General features: G+C 31.8%; 3 protein-coding genes across 3 annotated transcripts; 1 reads left to right on the forward strand and 2 right to left on the reverse strand.

The window, feature by feature from the left end:
* Positions 1 to 9,719: 9,719 nt before the first annotated feature.
* LOC111897090 (protein CIA1) lies at positions 9,720 to 11,886 on the reverse strand. Its single transcript, XM_023893060.3, has 9 exons — positions 11,480 to 11,886; positions 11,242 to 11,388; positions 10,919 to 11,137; positions 10,780 to 10,844; positions 10,636 to 10,701; positions 10,479 to 10,550; positions 10,274 to 10,406; positions 10,116 to 10,199; positions 9,720 to 9,998 (listed from the first exon to the last, which is right to left on the reverse strand). The coding sequence occupies exons 1-9, from the start codon at positions 11,678 to 11,680 to the stop codon at positions 9,930 to 9,932; spliced, it is 1,056 nt and encodes a 351-aa protein (XP_023748828.1). The 5' UTR covers positions 11,681 to 11,886; the 3' UTR covers positions 9,720 to 9,929.
* Positions 11,887 to 13,434: 1,548 nt separating this feature from the next.
* On the reverse strand, positions 13,435 to 16,550 carry LOC111897089 (iron-sulfur assembly protein IscA-like 2, mitochondrial). The gene is made up of 4 exons (XM_023893059.3): positions 16,137 to 16,550; positions 14,113 to 14,237; positions 13,921 to 14,029; positions 13,435 to 13,761 (listed from the first exon to the last, which is right to left on the reverse strand). The coding sequence occupies exons 1-4, from the start codon at positions 16,311 to 16,313 to the stop codon at positions 13,699 to 13,701; spliced, it is 474 nt and encodes a 157-aa protein (XP_023748827.1). The 5' UTR covers positions 16,314 to 16,550; the 3' UTR covers positions 13,435 to 13,698.
* A 1,119-nt stretch (positions 16,551 to 17,669) lies between these two features.
* LOC111897091 (peptide methionine sulfoxide reductase B5) lies at positions 17,670 to 19,376 on the forward strand. The gene is made up of 3 exons (XM_023893061.3): positions 17,670 to 17,928; positions 18,762 to 18,918; positions 19,020 to 19,376. The coding sequence occupies exons 1-3, from the start codon at positions 17,843 to 17,845 to the stop codon at positions 19,167 to 19,169; spliced, it is 393 nt and encodes a 130-aa protein (XP_023748829.1). The 5' UTR covers positions 17,670 to 17,842; the 3' UTR covers positions 19,170 to 19,376.
* Positions 19,377 to 21,018: the final 1,642 nt, after the last annotated feature.

Consider the following 21,018-nt stretch of genomic DNA (forward strand, 5'->3'; position numbering starts at 1 on the left):
CACGCTAACTAACACACACACAACCACACCATGGTGGCCGGCGGTGGCTTGTGGTGGCGGCGGCTTTTCCCAAGGATTCCAACTAAGCAAGGCGCACACAACACACACTACCACAGAAAACACACCCATACATAAGTCTTGCTCGGAGCAGGAGCACCTCCCTCTCTTGGTGAAGTTTGGCAGCAGCTCCCGGCGACAGCCACCATGGTTGGCTGCCATGGTGGTCTTCAAGCATTTCCAGCCACCCTTTCACCCACACACTCCCATGGTGATGACGGAATACGCACAAACATCACATTCTTGGCTGAAAAACAGAAACACACGCATCACTGCCATCCTATGGCTGGAACACACACACGACAGCCACTCATATGGTGGTTTGCGGCGACCCGGAATAGGTATCATCGGAATGCGATAGCCATCGGGCAGAGATGGCGACGCACATGAGGAAAATGGTAGAAGAATGAGAGAGGGGAAAAAGGTTCACCATTACCGTAGAAGGAAGATGCACAACGGCCCTGACGTCGGCCTTTACTCCCGTATTCGCCGGCAACAAGGTTGTGACGACATCTCGATGGTGAGGCAGCAACCGGCGGTCGACGGAACTCTATCTGATCGGAACGCAAGAGGGGAAAACGGGATGATTGCGGCTGGAGGAGTGGAGAGATAAGGTTGGCGGCCGCTTCCATCGTTTAGGGTTGAAGATGCAATGTGGGGGGAAGGGATACGGGTATATATCCCGTGTCTCTTTCAAAATTATGCACAATATACACTTCTGGTCCCTCCTTCCCGATTTCTTATCAATATGAGGCTACAATTTACCTTTTAAACCCTGATCCCATAAATTCCTTTCATATCAGGTCCCTAAATTGCAATCAACCCCTTAAGCCTTCAAATATCTTCAATTTAAGTCCATAAATTACCAAACGCACCCTGACTTCTATAATTATGACTTTTAACTCCTCGAAACTAACGCCTCGCTCAAATATTATTCTTTTTAGGGCTTCTATACATTTATTTATTTATTTTATAAACGGGGTGTTACATACACCCATTTAGTCTTATCTTTCTTCTTCCCTTATAGGAGTTTATAAAACATTTTATATTGTATGATGGATTTCTGAATTACTTTTTTGAGATATGTGAGGCTGCAAAGAATGGAACAACAAAGAAATGGAATGGATATGTAATCATAAAAGCAAGATAATAGAATAAGTAATTCCATTCAAGAAACATGTTTGTGAGGCATGGAATGGAACATAATGAAAATTTTGTACGACTTTTATGTTATATATTGCAATTTAAATTATAAAGATAATCCTTCACATATATCTTTGTTTAGTTATTATTATGTAATTAAAAATGATTTATATTGCAACTTTTATACTAATATCTTCTCTTATACTGAGAAAACCTTGATACTCACAATGTTCCCAACTCTATTTTCAAGAGTGTATGGTGTACCCATTTATCCTTGAGAAAGTAAACTCAATAAGAAGATTCAAACCAGTTAAACGAAAGAATAAGGTTGTGAAAGGTTTTTACTATGCTTCTCGGCTTGCCCACACAACGAAAGTTAACCAAAAAAATCCTGCTAATTAACCAAAATTAATCAATCCCAAACATTTTCCAATAAGATTTACTGATGTAATCTATTTCCATGGTATACTAAAACTTTGTCTTTTTCTTTGCTATTGAGTCTAAAAGATGTTTTATTATAATATTAAAAAAGTATAGGTGAATAACTTATTTATGAGAGCCCAATTTGTATCTTTAAAATATGTTTTTTACAATAAATCAAAACACATATCACCACTGGGTTTTGTTGAGTTGTATAATATGTGGATCACTCACTAGTGACTAAATGCATATACAAAAATGTAAAAATAAAAAAGAAAATTGACATATACAAATTCACTACCTAGTGCACATATCTTCAAAATTGAAACAATGCATGAGAGGTAGCGGTGTTGCTGTGTCCATCCTTTTGCTCTCTAGATACCTATAACTTAAAAAATCAAAATCAATAATACCGATCATAAGAACAAAAATCGAAGTAGATTCAAAAAATGTAACCATTATGCATTTAAACTTAAATCGAAAGGTTTTATAGATTGGAACTTCATTGTTGAAACAAAATAAAAGAAACATAATCTAAAACGTACCAAAATCGATCTAAACTACAATCAAATTAAAGTAGAATCCAAAGAAATTTATCTCCATATCATTCCTCCTTCTTTCATGATGATCGAACACAAGACTGGTCTACACTGATCGAAGCTCACATATATTTTATTTCTTCTTTCCCCATTTTCTTTCCCACTACAAAACTTAGGTTAGATAAATTATGTAAAGAAAAAAGAGAGAGATGGTAGGGGTATTGGTAATAAGGGATGGGGCGAGACATTTTTCATTTTATTTTTGGTGAGATTTAATTGTTATTAATAAAATTCCCAATTTAATTTATTTTATTTTTCGTGAGATTTAATTGTCATTAATAGAATTCCTAATTTAATTCATTTTATTTTTGGTGAGAGTTAATTTTCATTAATAGACTTTCTAATTTAAAACGTAATATATGTTTTATAAAATTTGTGGACAAAAATAAAAGGGTTGACAAAGATGATGTCAGCAAATAATTCAATGGTAGAAAATATAAGATTGAAATGCAATCAATGTCCCTGATTTTCTTCAATTTAGAATTAAAAGTTCTTTTTTAATAATACTAGATTATAACCCGCGTTAAACGCGGAAGAACGTATAAAAAAATCATATAAAGTTATAAAAAGTCGACACAATAAAAAAAATGATAAAATAACCTAAAAAAATTAATATCATTAAACAAAATAAAACATGAGTTGAAGATTAAAATATATTTCTACTTGGCACAGTCATTATCTCAAAATCTAATTGAAATGAAAATACTTCTTGAGAAACGATGTGCCGGAACAACATACTTAATCGTATTTCCTTTAGACAATAAGATGTAAACCATATATGATGGATGAGTGATCTTGTGCATCATTACTTTTATTGCTTGAAGTGTAATCCATTATTGATTTGATAAATTGAAGTGATTTGATAAGTCGAACTGACAATTAGTAAACAAAACATCATGTAATAGCTGTCTTTCAATGTGTGTCAAGTAAAAAAATTGATATTGTATACACAAAAAGAATAAAATCACTAACCTTGTGTATTTCTCGGTATCTTGATTCCGATATTAGAGAGCTTTGATGCTCACAGTGAATAACAGTAATCGTTAAGGAAGTCATATACAATATATACAACAGAAGTTTAAAGACAATTTTGGAAATTATTACCCGTATATTATAGATGTCAACAAAATTGTTTTTATACTTAATTTCAAAGGATGCATAAATAGATTATATATTATTTACTATTAAATCAACCTAAAAGTATAATAAGATCATACCAAAATATTTTAAAATCATATCAAAATTAATCCGATTCTTATAACATAATATTTAAAAAAATCATAATCATCTCTAATATATAAAAATGATATTTTCGTAATTAGTATCAAATCCAAAGATAATTAACTTCGATGTTGTTAAAATTAATTAAAATTGAAATTTAATATACATCTAAAAAATTATACCAAAAATATTCAACATCATACCAAAATTAATAAAGATTTTATAATATTTTCATTAAAATAAAAAAAATGATATCATACCATATTTAGATAGAATCTTAACATATCTTTCAAATTATAATTAAATAATATCGATAAAATAAAAGTTATATCATTTAAAAATTCGTTTTTCTAAATGGTAATAAAATTTTAAAATAACCAATAGATTAAACGTAATTTCATATTTAGTTATAACTAATTGTAATAACTAAGTTTACACCAAAATTCTAATTTGACACTATGTTTATTTTTATCTCAAATTTGACACTGCGTTTTTCAATTTTTTTACAATTCTGACCACTTGACCGTTCAACCCGATTGGCTGCTGACGTGGCATGATAACGTGACAAGTTGACATGACATGTCAAAATTGAATTTACTTCCCACAAAAGACACTAATTTATTGTTTTTTTTTTTGAAATTTTGACACTAAATGTTTTTTTTTTTCCAGTTTTGACACTCTGCATTTTTGTTCCAAATCGAACATCATTTTATCCAATTTTATTCAATGTTGACCATTTTCCATTTGAAATCATATAAATATATTTTTATTACATTTTAAACCATATAAATATATATTTTTTGTTTAAAACCCACATTTTTATTTAAATAAAAGTTTTTTTCTATTATTATTTTTACATTCAAAGCATAATGTTATGCATAAATATACATTACTTATATCATGAGAACCAAACTAACCATAAGCTTCGAATAAAATGCAAAATTTTCACAGGTTGCAAACCTGACATCTGGGCCTTGATCGAATAGCCAAATAGGTAAAAATGTCTCTAATCATATTTTTATAATTTTAGATTAAAACCTTTTGCTATTTCAGATTAACAAAAATAATTCATTGAAGATCGAATCTCGCACAAACCAAAAAATAAAACTTTTTGTTTTTATAAAGACGTATACACAAATAGCATAGTACTTTGCTATAAATAAAAAAAAATGAAAAAAAAAACTATAAACCATACACTTGCACCAAAAGCCAAGAAAATTATCAAATTTTCACAAAGGAATCTGAAACTAACCAAATCAGTCAGCAAAAATGACCTAAAACAAAGGATTAATGTGTGTTATTGTATAAAAATTAACGAAAATGTCCGTATACTGTTTCCTAATAGATCGATATACTCCATCATAATCAGTTTATGCCATAATTCTATTGCAAATCGAATGACAAGAAACAAATAAATGTTCCTAATTCTCAATAAATAATAAGGAATAAGAGCTGATTAACGATTTTCAATAAATAATTAGAAAATAGGAGGTGTGATTTTATATTAAATTCAAATAATTGTCAAAAATAGATGAATTAGATGCATATTTAATGAGATTTGATTAAATGATGGTTTTGAACATTATAAGGGTCAACGATTTTAAATGATTTAAAGATATTATTTCCTTAATAAACATTTTAATCATAAATGTCGGAATCCAAAAAAAATAATTATTTCCTTAATCAACATTTGAAAGGATTTAAAAAAATCCTATTAACATTGATGACATCATCAAATTGATCTAAGGGTGGAAAACTATAAGGAAAAGCTAATCAACGGACCTGATTTTTTAAGACGATGTAATGAGGTTTCTTTAGAGATTTAAGGACAAGTAAGACAGCTGAAATATCAAAGTTCTAACATCATACATACAACGTAAGACAATTATCTACCGTCTAAAGATATATAAGAACATCTTTATTTATTATAAGCAACTTAATTATGCTCATTTTATACTATAAGCTTTGTTTATTTTTATTAATTTGGCACGTTATACAAGACTACCTGCTGTGAATGCAAACCACTGGTTATTACCCATAGTTCGCAACTTGTTTAATACCATACACCAAGGATACACCAAGGGGTTCCAAATTTCCAATGGTAAAGAAAAGACACGTAAACTTATCAGAAACCACAAACTCACACCCATTAATATCGACGTGCATCAACACACACCTTACCCCACTCCAAAAGGATTCTTCTATTCCCACATAAATCTTTATGGTCTTCTCCAAGACAACGAATGCATCACCAATTAAGAGTAGTATTTCTTGGAAAAACAAGCACATATTCTTCTGCATTTTGTTCATGATAAGTCATTGAAACCGAAAAGATCTTCAAGATTTCATCGTTTCAATGGATGCCCACAAACAACCTAATCTTGAGACCACCCACAACCACCACCACCTCATTCGCCGTAACCGTAACCCTAGTGTATCATCAACATCTTCTCAAGATCTCAAGAGAACCCATGAAGAGTTCATCAAGAATCTTGAAGGAGCTTGCGATGACAACCATAAAGTGATCACAAAAACGTCTTTGTTGGCGGCCGAAGAAGAAGGTAATCACAAGGCGGAGAGAAGTACCACGCCACCACCACCACCACAACAACAACAACAACCAGAAGCGTCAATGGTGGTGGAGGAGGAGAGTGGAAGAGAAAGACTAAAGAGACATCGGGTCGAGATGTCGGGTCGGGTGTGGATACCGGACATATGGGGGCAAGAGGATCTGCTGAAGAAATGGATAGATTGCACAGTGTTCGATTCGTCTCTAGAGAAGAATAGCGTTATGTCAGCCAGGGAAGCTCTGATTCAAGAAGGAAGATCAACTCTAAGGATAGAGAATAGTTGTTAATTAATATTTAATTAACAATTTATGTTGGGCACTTGGCCATGTATAATTGGTTTGGGAGTCAAACGGATTTTGAGGCTTGCCTTTTGGATACTGGTCGAAAATCGAAAATATTATCATTCAATTACAGAATTACTTGAAGTCTTGACTCTTGAATGATATTTGTTCTTGAGAGAAACAAATATCAAAGAAGTTTTGTAACATCTTAAAATTTTGGTTTTATTGTAATAAGTATTATTTTAATAATAAATAAAAAGGAAAACAAGATGACAACAATTTAACATTTTCAAATTTTATTTATTACATTTATTAACTTTTAAATATAAATAAAATATGATTCTAGCCCCTTAGTCAATATAATTGCAATTATCCATCAAATAAAAAATCTTTCATTCGTTTAGACAAAATGAGTTCTTACTTTGGAGAGGAAAGGAGATGACTGAGAGGGAGAAAGATTTTATTTTGTTTTTAATTAAAGGAGAAAGGAAAGGAAAGGGAAGAAATGGATTGGGAGGGGGAGGGAAGAAGAAAAAATTGATATTCATGAATTTGCCCCGCCTCTATAGCAACCATGAATTTTTCCCGATATAAATTCTATTCTTTTGGTTTCATCCATGAATTTGCCCCAATTGATATTCAACTCTTTTGAAATCTCTAACTATTTCTCTCTCGATGAAATTAGATTTCAAGTAAATTGCACGTTGAATCAGGCTTGAGCATCAATACATTTATACCACATATTTGACAATACATTGGTTTTCTAGCAGGTTTTGAGCATAATAGTTTTTATTGGTGTAATGGTTTTTGGTAGTGATGTTCGATGGAAATGGTGGTGGTCGCTGACGGAGGTGGTTGTGGTCGATGGCAAAGATGGTGGTGGTGGTGGTGGTCGATGGCTTGTAACCGGTGGTGGGATCATATATATAATTAAACAGTTTTATGATAAGTTAATAATAAATAAATCTAAAATAAATTAAAAAAGATATTTAAAAGCAATGTAGTTTTTTTTTAATCTGACAATGATGAAAATCAAAACAAAACACTAAGACAGTGCGAGTGCCAAAAAAAAAAGTTAGGGACTGAATATGCAATTTTAACTAAACAATGACAATTTCAGTATTTTACGTTAATTTAAATGACTACTAATTTTAAAATTTTGGTTGTTTTCAAAAAATATTTGAGTTGCATCAATGCTTGATGAAAAGTTGTTTCAAATTACCTTTTGAATTTTGATATACACTTCTAGGAAAAGTTACAGTTATCGATAGTTAATTTTGTGAGTTGTCAATTATCCTTAATTTCAAAACTTATTAGTTGCAAGTATACTCACCATCTTCATCTAGTGAGTATACAATCTTCAAATCTCCATCCTGAGTGACTTGATATATATTTTTACAAATAAACAAAATGAGTTCATCCTAACAATGTATAACATCTTATTGGTAAGATTATGTTATAAATTTGTTAACAGATCTTTTGATTTGGTTCGTTTGGTAGCTATCAAGACGGGTTTAGCATAAAGTCAGATATATTTATATCTCTAATCGCATTGAATAGATAATGTTAATGAGATAGTTGATGACAGTTATATGAGACACTTCGAGGGTTGCTAAGTTAGAAATGTTAATTGGGTGCAATTTTGGAGCAAAGTAAAAAAATAAAAGTTGAGGGACTAAAGTTGCCAATTGGTGAAGGTTTTACATATTTAAACCTTAACCTTAATTTTTTTTTTACCTCATTTGGGACCTTTTTACCATGGATAACAGAGGTAAATCGATTTTGATGAGAGAATTCGAGTTTGAGAAGAGTAATGAAGTTCTATTGGAGTTCTAACACCTAAAAAAAACTTGAGGTAGTAAATGTCATTTAAATTAAAGATTTAGGGTATCTTCTTAAATATGAATTTTAGATTGAAGATTAGTATAGAATTATGATTTTACACATTGCACGTTGTGGCGGCAGTAATGTATTTAAGAAGTAGTGGAAAATAAGTTACTACATGTGGAACATGAATTTAAAAAGACTTGATCCGACAAACCATAATAGTATGAGGCCAAAACCATGTCAAACAAAGAGAATAAAACCGTATTATATATGACATATATAAGTAAATAATATTTTTTAAGTTAACGAATGGAAGTTCAAATAATTAAAAACGTATCATATGTGATCTGGCTTACACGTATAAAAATAAGCATGGAAAAAAAAAAATTCATTTAAATATAGACGAACTCGAATTTATATCCTAACAGATACATTAATTTTTTTTTAAATAAACGAACTAAAATTCTAAATTTACGCCGAAACAATTTATGCCGAAACATTGACCACCTCTAATTTATACCGACACATATGAAAGGTTAGAAAAATCAAAGGGGTGATAACTATAGGAAAATCAGATTATACATATTATGAGGATAAAACAAAAGTTTAGAAAATAAAAATGATGAAATTGACATTTTCTAAAGTTCAAATAAAGGGGTGAATATGATATTTTAAAAGGTGAAGGGTTGAAAATGTTATTTACTAAAGTACGAGGATAATAGCAATAGAAACTTAGTAGGAGGATTTAAATTACCAAAAGCTAAAAATGATTAAAGAGTGAAAATGAAAAATAAGAAAAGTTGAAAGTAGTAAAAAGAAACGAAACCTTCTAGGGGGACCTAAATTGCCAAAAATTAAAAATGATTGAAGAGTTAAAATAGTCAAAAGTAGAATGGAAAAGTAGAATGGGGTAAAAGCAAAGTGGCCACCGACTTTGGTATTTAGAATAGATATAATTCGATGATTCTATTACTAATCTACAGATGAACACTCATTTGAATTTGAGTTTATGAGGTTTCAATGGAGTTTCTAACCCAAGATTTGGTGTAAGTTTGATTTAATCCATTAGATGAAACAATTTATGTTATTGGTCGAGCTCAAAATCGTTAATTATAATTATATTAGAATATGTTAAATTCAAATGTTAGTTTCTTCAGTCGAGGTAAATGAATATTTATCAAGTTTGAAGTGGATTTTTGAAATATAAAATGATCGAATATTCATTTAATTAGTTAATTATTGATTTAAAGATCTTGATTAAGTTGAATTACAGTAATGACTTAGATTTGCAATTAATTTAATGAAAGCAACTCCTAGACACAATTTTGAAGATTTGAAAATCAAACATGAAAATTAGAAGTTGGAAGTTTTAGATTTGTGATTTAATAATCTTAACGATGTTAATTAGGTTGTAATGTTATGTTTGAACAAAGTTTTGAAACCTATTTACTTAAATAAAAAATATTCTAATCTACTCCAAAGCCAAGAAAAGATGACAACACCCAAGAATTACATTAAAATTACTAATAAAATATAAGAAGCTTTACACAAATTCTCAAAATGTAAAACTCAGATTCAAGATATTCAGTTCTTAGATCATGTAATCAACAAATTCAAATCTGGTTTTTCAGGTTCGAAAAATATATCTGTTTATTGGCATATACCAAAAATACCGACAAAATCTGGTTATGAGGTTAATCAAGACACTAAAGATGAAATTTTAAGGAGTCTAGTTGCTGAAAAGAGTGTTGGGCAAATATGTAATTTAAGAAAAATAGTTTCCTTGACAAGAATGTTACAGTGTTCAAAAGTCAAAACGATTCCAACTTCCAGATCTTAATAGTCCCATCATCACTTGCTGAAGCAAGAAGCCTATCCCCCTGCAAAATACAATAAAACTATTAATGTAATACAAAGAAATGAAAGTATGTTGCTATAAATATAATTAAAAAAACAAAAAACAAAAAACAAAAGTAGGTTGCTATTTCTTGACTTACAGTAGAGCTCCATTGCACGGAATTTATGTCCATATCATGAGCCTTTTCCTTCTTGAGAAGCAACTTATACAAAGCTCCATCCACCTTAACAACCAAAAATCAATCCCGTTATGTAACCAGTACACAGTATACAGTACACAGTAACACAGGTAACCTACCGAATGATCTTGAGACTGTGCAAATAAGCGTATGGCGTCATCAGCAGCTCCAGTAGCTATTATCCCTTCCTTTGACCAATGGACAGAGAAAATTGTCCGATCATGATAACCAGACATCGTGCAAACATGTCTCCTGTCAAATACTTTTTATTTATTTATTTAACAAAATACATAACAGGAAATCATTTAAAAAAATTATTCTTACCAAGATGCATTGCCATCACCAGATTGCAAACTTATAATATCCACATCCCACACCTTAATGGTCAGATCATCACTGAAAATTTCACCAAAATTATTTTTTAAGTTATTTTAAATAGTTATATTAGCAATTAAATACTAGTATTACTAATTTACTATACCTGCATGTAACCATTTTATCTCCAGTGCTATTAAAAGATAACGCCCATACTGTAGATGAGTGTCCACTGAAAATCATTTGTAACTAATTCATTAAATTCAAGCATTCATCAAAATGTTAACAGAAAGAGAAGAGTGTTACCTACCTGTTTGATTCGCCTAAAGTCTGCACACAATGCCAATCATCACTATCACCATCATCTGCCCAAACCTGAAAACAACAAAATAATAGAATATCATGTGAATTTGTTTTGAATTATTTGTATGGAATTAAATAATGTTTACCTTAATGGTGTTATCGTAGCTACAAGAGAATAAAACATCAACAGTTGGATGCCACTGAACCATTTTAACATCTTGTGTATGTCCTTGAAGAACAGAGACACAGTCATATTCATTTCCTGGTAAAACTTCCCAAATCCAAACACATTTGTCTCGACTACAAGTTGCTAGAAGAGAACCAGATGCATTCCATGACACACTTTTCACTTCATTTTCATGCCCCTATACGATACTCATTCTCATATATAAGATAAACATTTGGTAGATAAGTAACATAAACAGATTATGAACAGCATCAGAATGATGAGGTGAGTACTGAGTAGTACCTCTAAAGTGGATACACATTCAAAGTCACTTCCATTCTGTTCCCAAATAGCGGTAGTGGCATCAAAACTTGCAGTTGCTAATTGTTTACCAGATGGCGACCAAGCACATGATCTAACTGTTCGACTATGCGTGTCTTCTAATACTGCCTAAACAAAATTCAAACATCACCCATTGAACATTTCTGTATCTTAAGTTGAAGCCCTAATTTTGTACAAATTTGAAAATTTTCAATCAAACCTTGCAATCAAAGGAAGTAGAGGAAGGGCTCCGTTGTTGCCAGATTCGAATAGTCTTATCCCCGCTACAAGAAGCGAGGACAGCAGGTACACCGTCGGCTCCAGTAGCCGGATTCCAAGCTAGACCCCATACCCTATCAGTATGACCTTCAAGCCTTTGAACTTCGGTAAGTTTTAAGCTCTCTTCTTCGAGTAAAGTCATGGCAGAAGTAGAGTCGAAACCGGTGTTCGGCGGTTGACGAATGAAGTTGAAGGTGAGATCCGCAGAGCGTTGGCCGGTGGTTTTGGTGAACACCGGAACTCTCGAGTCTTGACAGGGAGCGTGTGGCGGCTTCGTGTCTTTTCCGATATTCCAAATCGGCACACAGTTTTAAGCGTATCTTTCCCGAAGAAAATCAAAAAGTAGTTTGACTCAAAATAAGCAATTCTCGTGACAATTTGGAATCACGAGTTAGTTTTAGGCCCTATTAGGTAATAGACCTTTTTTTTAAAAAAAAAAAAAAATCTAAAATAATTTTAAAGTTATTTTAAATAGTTTTTGAAAACTTTTTAATTGTTATATAATTAGTTTTGTAAAACATAACTTTAACAAAAAATAATTGTAGAAATTTATTCAGCACTTTCCATCATTTAGTAAAACAAATTTGCTATCATAACCATCTTATATGCAGAATGTTTGCTATCAGATATATTTCACAAAAAAAAAAATGTCCATAAATATATAGTTAATTTTTCGGACTTTGTTCTTAAAAAAAATCTATTGCAAATTATTCTTTATTTTGAAGTTGCATAACAATTTTGGTACTTCTACCTAGAAGTGTTTTTTGAATAGATCTGTTCGATCCGATTAAATGAATCCGAATTGATTTTGATTTTTAAAAAGTAGAATTAAATATTCTAGACTAAATTCAAAATCATATCTGAATCAACCGAATTACTATTCGATGGTACAACATTTACAATTCAATTTTCAAAAAAGCCTCATTTTAAAAAATATATAATTTAAATATTAGCTAATTGTATACAATAAACAAAAACAAAAATATTTATTTGTAAGTTAAAATTTGTAAACAACCGCTAAGAAATCTATTTTTATAATTTAATATCTTATAGTTAAAACTTTCAAGAAGAAATACATATTATAATTTTTATTGGGTTTGACTTTCTAATCTATTTAAAAAATAAATTAGTAAATTAATAAAGTATTCAAGATATAGAATAAAAATAGAAATAAAAAATGCCAATAAACAATGGTTATTCAAGTTTTTTGAACTATTCAGTTATTATTTTATAAATAAAAATCAATCTAAAATCCAAATAATAATTCTATTTTATTGAAAATAAATCAAAAAATCTAAATATTAGAGCCAAATAGATGAAATTGACAATTCGATTTTATCCAAATCAAAATCGGACCCATGAGTCCATGAAAGCCACGACCAACTTTCAAAATTTTTATTTTTTGCCATTATTTATTTATTTTTTTCTCAAACTTGGTCTAAATTTTCTTTATAAAATTTTTTCTTTTATTTTTTTGTGTTTTTTTTTAAACTTAGTTTATTTTGATAAATAAAATTTCAACTTCTTTTACATCTTTCTTTACAACTGTATTTTTACATATTCTAATTTAGATTCACTATAACCACGCATGTGTTTGTGGTTGTGTGTATGCAAGTGACTCGTCTGTGTGACTTTGTCCTGTGTGTGACAAAAACATAAAGTATATTATTATTTATGTTTTTAGGACATACTCTCTCTCTCTCTCTCTCTAACATAGTCAGTTTTCACAAAAGTATTGATTAAAGCGTGCGGGCTTAAAGCCCTCATCCTACACGTTTTCAAATCAATATTTGTTTGAGATCTAATAGCCGCCGCCAACTTACAAAAATCTAGAAATTTACAGATTTTGTCAAGTGCCATATTGATTACAAAAACATAGAGATCATATATGTGTGATACTAGAAAAGAAGCAATTTATTCATGTTCCCCATATTGAAATTTGGACATACAAAGAATGCAAGTGTTAAACACTAAGGCGCTGCTAAAAAGTGTAAACAGAACGAGCTTACAAATAATAGTATTCCATAAACAGTATTACATCAAAAGTGTGACCAATAAGTAAGTCCTATTGGTTGTGTTGTGGTGTCTGTGTTGAATGAATCTGTATGTATACAGACAGAAGAGAAGTAAATTTGGATAGGTCATTTTGTTCCCCATAAACTATTTTACCATGAATGAACTTTTACAGCTACAACCACCAACAGCACTTGGATTTTCAGCTACCTGCACATGAAAATTAGAAACGAAGCTTCTTACAAATCCTAATGTCATTTTTTAGCAGATTACTAATCTAATTTGTGGATTTTTTTAAAAAAAAATGTACAATGTTGTAATTGGAAGAAATGAAAGTAGGATGATGATATGATAAAGAAATGAAGTTACCTGAAATCCAGCACGGATGAGCTCTTCAACATAATCAACAGTTGCACCTTTTACAAACCCTAATGATATTGTGTCAACCACCAATTTAACACCATCCCTCTCAAATATCCTATAAAAATTCAAACTAATACTTAGAAGACTCTAGTCAACATACATAACTTTACATAATAAATCATGATTATTTTAGCAAACCTGTCATCATTGTTGGGTTTCTCTTCAAGAGCAAAGTTGTATTGAAAACCAGAACAACCACCTGCTTCTATGCTTAATCGAAGCAGTTTCTCCTTAGCTTCATCAGCCTGCAACTCTTTCATCCTCTGCATGGTTTAAAACAACATCAAATGGACTCCCCAATCAAACTTTATGACATCTATTTTTTTTTATACAAGACCACAATCTTCTAATATGAAAGTTTACCTTAAATCTTATTTCATAAACCTTCTATCAAATACACAACTTTTTAATTTCCACCTTCCTTTGCAATTAAACTCTTAAAACATGTTTATGACATCATCTGAAACATGTTTACAACATTCATACATCCCTTTTCACTCAAAACTCAAACTAGGCATAAAAATTTCAGTTTCCAAATTCAAACTGAATGTAGAATTCTTATTTTGTCCCAACACTGGATTCCTTCCTTATTTTTAATTTCTAATCACTTTAACAAATCCATAATGTTTCCATAAACGTGATACAAGTTTCCAATTTCAAAACTTTTAAGTATTTGCAAACTCCACCATTTAGCTTATTGTTGAATTTTTGTCAATTTTCTGTCAAACGATCAGACTTTGCAGATTCACTCATTTTTGAGGTCCAACCCTGATTACATGTTTATTACTTACAGAAACTTGCTTCCAAATTCCGTTATCTTTCATAGTTTATAAGATTTGCACAGAAACCTCATTTTCAAACTTAGATTGAACGTCATGCACCTACTTCTTACAATTTCATGTATTTTTTTTTAACAAAACCTCTACACGTGTTTTATAAACATGGTTAGTAAGTTTATGCATAAAATTCCCAAAAAAAACCAAAGAAAAAGATTTTGTAAAAACTTATACAAACAAATATGAAAGGTTGTTTGGCTGATTAAAACACTTCCATATACCTTAAATTAGCATATGTATCAGCTTTCATGCTTTGATTTTGCTTTAATCTCAAAATTGTATGTTTTACACAAAATCATGTTTTGCTTTCCTTTTCGGATTCTGCTTCAAGATCAAATGATATAATTCATACGCTATCAAAGTTCCTAAACCTATTACACCTACATATAGTTAACATGTTAAACATGAAGAACATGCCTTGACTTTCTACAAAAGTCAAAGTTGTCCCTTTTATAGGAGGAGATTGCCAAACCATTTCAACCACCATACCTCCATTTTCATCATCACTACACCTTATCATTTTCCCGTATATATCCTCATTTCGAGTCCTATCCACCCTTTTGTGGTCCTAGATATCTATATCCACCTCCATACTCGAGTTCTAACTACTCATAGTATATTGAGATGTTGTTGGCAGAGATAGGTTACAATACCCTTTAAACACTCTTAAAGATGAACTTACAAAGTAAACTCTGTCCAAAGGCATGGGATAAAAACATGCTTAATGTGGGCATTATGTAGCAGCTTCAAGCAATTGAGCCCATGAGGTTTCTAAACAACAAGCACATGCTTATATATGTACAACCACATGAACATGGTGTCATTCCAGATAGGATTTATAGTATATACATGATAGCCTAAAAAGCTAAAACATGTCACGTTTTAAGCATTGCTATGGACTCTACTTGGATTGAGAAGATAGTCTTCCTCTCTCATCTTCAAAATCAATACGAATTTTTTAGGTTGTGGATGAAAACTAGATTACCACATTCAATTTGACAACAATAACAATTTTTCTACTTTAAAAAATGAAACTTGAACTTTAAATTTGGGATTCCCACCAGCAAGCAGATAACAAAATCGACCTCACAAAAACTACTTATCCAAACAAGATAGTTCCTTACTAGGTTATATCCGATTTCCTGGTCATCCGACGAAGCAAATAAATTTTCTGCGTTCTAATTGGGTTGCATCTCGATTAGAGAATTTTTCAATATTTTAGACAATCACTACCGTGTTTCAGAAAAATTAATAGCATGAATAAATCGTTGATATGTAAAGTTTCTACAGATCAATATACACAAACAAAGAGGATAAAGAAAGTACCCGGACGCAATTATCAGACAAGTAAACCGAATCTTGTACGGTAGGAGATGGAGAAGACGATTGAGGCTCTTTAGCGAGAACTGATGACGACGTCGAGCTAAGAAGTCTCGAGTTATGTCGAATTCGAGCTGCGAAAATTGGTGCCACCCGCTGAATCAACGACCTCGACGACTGCATAATTGGATTATTTCTCCTTAAATAACGTTCAGAGAAACATCAGAGGGCTTTGCGAATTGAAGAAGATTTAAGCGCAAATCGCTTGAATTTGACCGGAACGATAGGGACTCGATAAAGCTGGTGATGTTCGATTTTGTTTTCTCGCCCCGCAGTTGTTCGAAGAAATGCTTCTTTAGAAAATTGGTCGTTTGTATTGAAAGGCTGCGTGCCTCTTGTTAGACACGATCGCGTTGAGGCCACGAGCTCATGATCCACGTTAATATACTTTAAGCGTGTTTTTGAAGTTAAGAGAAAAGGACACAAAATAAAATTAAAAAGAATTGTAAGTTGAAATCTCTTACTTAAACAAACAAAAATAAAATTAGAATGATATGAAAGAGTTCTATTTCGTGTCAAGTTTGGGTTAAAATAATAATTAAGTTGAAAAAGTTTGACTATAACATTACATATATAATTTCGTGTCAACTAGTTTACTTAAACATGTTGAAACTTTTTTATTTAAATTCGTTTATTTTGTGTATGTTTTTCTGAGTTAGCGGATTTAGGTTTAAGTTTTAGACATTGTAAATGTATCGTGTGGTATGGTGCTCAGACACTAAACGGATTAAAAAAGTTTGATTATAATCTTATATGGAGTATTTAATTTCCGTGGCATGTCATGATAGCTTGTTTACTTAAAGTAGTTGAAATCTTTCATCAAAACACATTTATTTCGTCTTGGATTTGTAAGTTATGTCAGGTTTTACCGATTTTATTTATAACTAGGTTTTAACCGTTTTTTGATAACTTATTTGATAATACATGTAGAAGATGAGTCTTGCTAATCTAGTGACTCATTCAATACACTGGACTACATTCAGTCCTTATAGTTTAACATATTAACTATTTATAACTAAAAGAAGGCCAAAAACTATTTAAGAATCAAGCCAGCAAACACTAAGAATTTATAAGTCTTTACCTCTTATATAACTACCTCCCTTATTCCATGCATTTTGACATCTTTAGTCCTATTATATACTATAATTTTGAGATGATATGTTTACTCATTCAAAATGCTAGACTACGTTTAGTCCTTGGTTATTAAAATCATTAAATTAGAAGAAAAACAATAGAGTTATCAAACATTTTATTCATGTTATTTTATAAATCAGTGGTTAGATTTTATGATTTTGTGTCTAAACATGACCCAACATTTTATGGTTATTTGTCATGAAATACGGCTAGAATCAACTTCTATTTATCAAAATGTCTCAATTTTATTTTGTTCATATAAAAATGTAATAAATAAAGTTTGTATGTTATAGTTTAAATAAAATTTTGTAAAAACTAAAAAGAGAAGCAAAAGTCAAAATGGACTCAAACCCTCCCTGAAACCATCTCTAGGGCCAGGTTCATCTTCGGATACCAAACAGGGATACGTTCGTATCTTTTATTTATTGATTTGTGATACATCCTTCTGATCCCCAACAAGATAACCAAATCCCCAAATATCACTAAAACTAGGGTTCTCGGCTCTGAATAAGATTTCAATGGGTTCTATTGTGAAATCAGAGGAGGAATGGCGTGCAGTTCTCTCCCCTGAACAGTTCCGCATCCTTCGCAACAAAGGAACCGAGTAAGTGTACTACTTGATCCATTGAATTCTTTCTATATTAGATGTTCAGATTCCTAAACAGCAATAATGTTTTATCAATTTCTGTAGCAGAACTGATCATTTAAACTATTGCACTTAAATTTAACAAGAATTTGGTTGCATTTCGGTAACATGTCTACACTCCACAATCGACTTAACATTATTGCATTCTTAGCAAACGGTTTTGATTAATTTTCTCGCCTGTGATTACTGATTACGAAAGATCATCAACTTGACTCCAAAATTCTAATTTGGGGCTTCTCTACTTCATACATTCTAGAATCTCCATAACCTTAGTTGCAATTTAGCAGATAATTTGTATGATTTTATCAGTTGCATTTCTGAGAATTGGTCGAATTGACTCCAAAATTCAATCTAGGGCTTCTCTATTGCTTATGGTGATCAGCAGATTTGGAAATTAGAGCTGCATATACATACTTTTCAAAATAACAGTAAACTAATGTCAGTTTTGGATTGAGCTGATTGTTTGTATCTCAAACGTTGGAAATGGATGCATAAGATAGTTCAAGTCTTACATTTGTTGGTTAAACATGTGTTGCAGTGTTGACTACCCTTCTTATTGATCTTAAATGATCTTGGAAATATAATCTTATATAGCTCTGATTGCCTTTGAACTCCAAAAGTCTTTAGGCCTTGTTCTTTGCCAGACTTTAAGTCGAAAAGAAACACTCATCTGTAGCTTAACAGTTAAGTCTATTAAGTAAAAAAGAAACAACACCCTCTAGAGTCTAGGATATGATGATTGAAAGAGACCATATGGTAATTTTCATGAAATTTTTGGGTTTTATTTACAGGCCGAAAGGCACAGGTGAATATGATAAATTTTTTGTTGATGGGACATACACATGTGCTGGTTGTGGAACACCGCTCTATAAATCAACCACCAAATTCAACTCTGGCTGCGGTTGGCCTGCTTTCTATGAGGGTCTCCCTGGAGCAATCATGCGCACTGTGAGACTGACTCTTTACTCTTACAGAAATTTTGAATTTTTGTGTCATTGACGCCAGTATCAGTCTTTTTTAAAAAGTTTTAAAATTTGTTAATTTTTCAGCCGGACCCAGATGGTAGGAGGATTGAAATTACTTGTACAGCTTGTGGAGGGCATTTAGGTCATGTGTTTAAAGGGGAGGGATTCAAGACACCCACAGATGAAAGACATTGTGTTAATAGTATCTCCATCAAGTTTGCCTCGGAATCATAATGGCGAAAAGTGATCCTTTTTAGGGTTTGGCTTGCTTTGTGTTTTTGTATGTGGAAAACTGCTATGGCTTCTTAAATTGCTCCATGCGAAAAGCTTTGTAATAATTTTAAGGGAGAATTGCGTATATACCCTTGTTAAACGACTAAATATCGTATTTGTCCGACTTAAATTTTAAATATCATATTTGTCCTTTTTAATGTTTTAAAATATCGGATTTGCCCAAATCTATTTTTTAAACAGTTTTTATTATTTAATAATCTCTTTTTGTATTTTAAAATAATTAAAAATAATAAAAATCACTAATCAGACGATAATACCCCTGGCTTGTAAATCAAAAGAATACCTTATTCCTGCAACTAGCAACTGGACGATCAACATAACCTTGATGTGACATTTTTCTGCCGTAGACTACATTATCACTGTATTTTCTTATACCCTTCTTCTCGCCAGGTTGTTGTTCCAATCGCTACATTATTAGGTAAAGTTTGTGTTTTTATTTGTTAATTGAATATTCAATTCGTGATTAGAAGTATGCATAGCTTCAAATTTTTTGAGAATAAGCAATCAAAATGAAATATAAGTTCATGCCTTGTGATAAGATTCACAAGCCTGAAGTCGTGGGTTTCCTTACTAAACAAGATCAGGTAACCACAAGTCGATCCAAAACAGATCCTACAAGTTTTAAAACACGTGGTATAAGAGAAAATGAGAAAGGGAAAGTAGAGAGAGATTATGAAGTGAGTTAGTGAAACCAATCAACCAACCCGTTGAAGCGGGAGTGGTATCGTCGGTAACTTTATTGCTAATTAAGATTTTACCTTCAATTGTTTTGTATTTTTTTAATTAACCGGATTGAGTGGGTTCAAAAAGATAGGGTTTCCGTGTGTTGTGGGTTGGGAAATATGAAAAAATAATAATAAAAGAGAAAAAGTGATGTGACAGTGGGTTCAGTGGGTTGGGAGGGAATGACTCCCTCTCCCTAAAGCACAATACATAGGAACTTGAAAACACACTACTAGAAAAACAGTCTTTTACGACGCGCAAACCACGACGCTCATTGATTTATGTTACGCAAAAGAGAGTGACATTAAAAAAGTGTCATCTCTTCAAAAAATTGAAGGATTTACGTCACGCATTACTACGTGCCATTAAATTGGTGTCTCATGTAAAAAAACTTAAAAACACGGAGGGCACTTTATTTAAAACGTGCGTCCTCTGTGAATGTCGCTTTATGTTTTTTAATTAAAATGCGTATTCTTGAGGAGATCCTCTTAAAATTCTAAAATTTTTAAATACCCTGCTTCAGATCTCCCTTCGTTCTCTTCTTCTCTTCTCTCAGCAAACCCTAATCACAATACCATCTCTGCTATAAACCTCGACAACTCATATAATTGTTCTATAATTTTTTTCTTAAAAACTCGCGTTCATTCCTGAAGATCACAAAATCGAGACCAGCAACTAGGGATTTTGTATGTGCTCCCAAAGACGAACGTTGTAGAGCTAGCAATTAGGGTTCTGCGAATCCTCATGCTTACAACCGGAGATATAGTGTTCCTCATCCTCTCCTCTTCCCTTCTACCCTACTTTCCGACAATATAATTGTTAAGAATCATTTTGGGTTTGTTAATTGGTAAGAAACATTTTGTCCAAAAAAATTAAAACCCCTTTTTCGATCGATCCTCTCTCAGTATCCCTTGTTCCCTCTACTGATACCTCTAACCAAACCCTTAGCATCCCAAAACAACCCTAAAGCCCCCCACACGATAACTAGGGTTTTTTCACGTCAACATTCTCCAGACGATCGAGCTAGAGTACGACTGCAACACTTCATCTCACCGGCCTGCGGCCT

Source organism: Lactuca sativa, chromosome 8, assembly GCF_002870075.4.
Source record: "Lactuca sativa cultivar Salinas chromosome 8, Lsat_Salinas_v11, whole genome shotgun sequence".
Taxonomy (NCBI): Eukaryota; Viridiplantae; Streptophyta; class Magnoliopsida; order Asterales; family Asteraceae; genus Lactuca; species Lactuca sativa.

What these genes read in the sequence shown, in the direction of transcription:
- LOC111897090 (XM_023893060.3), bottom strand. Translation starts at nt 11,680, where the DNA reads ATGACTTTACTCGAAGAAGAGAGCTTAAAACTTACCGAAGTTCAAAGG. An exon ending in ACTTTAGGCGAATCAAACAG is followed by an intron (nt 10,702 to 10,779) that starts GTAGGTAACACT and finishes AATGATTTTCAG; the next exon opens with TGGACACTCATCTACAGTAT. An exon ending in GATAAAATGGTTACATGCAG is followed by an intron (nt 10,551 to 10,635) that starts GTATAGTAAATT and finishes TGAAATTTTCAG; the next exon opens with TGATGATCTGACCATTAAGG.
- LOC111897089 (XM_023893059.3), bottom strand. Translation starts at nt 16,313, where the DNA reads ATGCAGTCGTCGAGGTCGTTGATTCAGCGGGTGGCACCAATTTTCGCA. An exon ending in AAACCCAACAATGATGACAG is followed by an intron (nt 14,030 to 14,112) that starts GTTTGCTAAAAT and finishes GAATTTTTATAG; the next exon opens with GATATTTGAGAGGGATGGTG. An exon ending in TCATCCGTGCTGGATTTCAG is followed by an intron (nt 13,762 to 13,920) that starts GTAACTTCATTT and finishes TTTCATGTGCAG; the next exon opens with GTAGCTGAAAATCCAAGTGC.
- LOC111897091 (XM_023893061.3), top strand. Translation starts at nt 17,843, where the DNA reads ATGGGTTCTATTGTGAAATCAGAGGAGGAATGGCGTGCAGTTCTCTCC. An exon ending in CTTCGCAACAAAGGAACCGA is followed by an intron (nt 17,929 to 18,761) that starts GTAAGTGTACTA and finishes TTTTATTTACAG; the next exon opens with GCCGAAAGGCACAGGTGAAT. An exon ending in CTGGAGCAATCATGCGCACT is followed by an intron (nt 18,919 to 19,019) that starts GTGAGACTGACT and finishes TTAATTTTTCAG; the next exon opens with CCGGACCCAGATGGTAGGAG.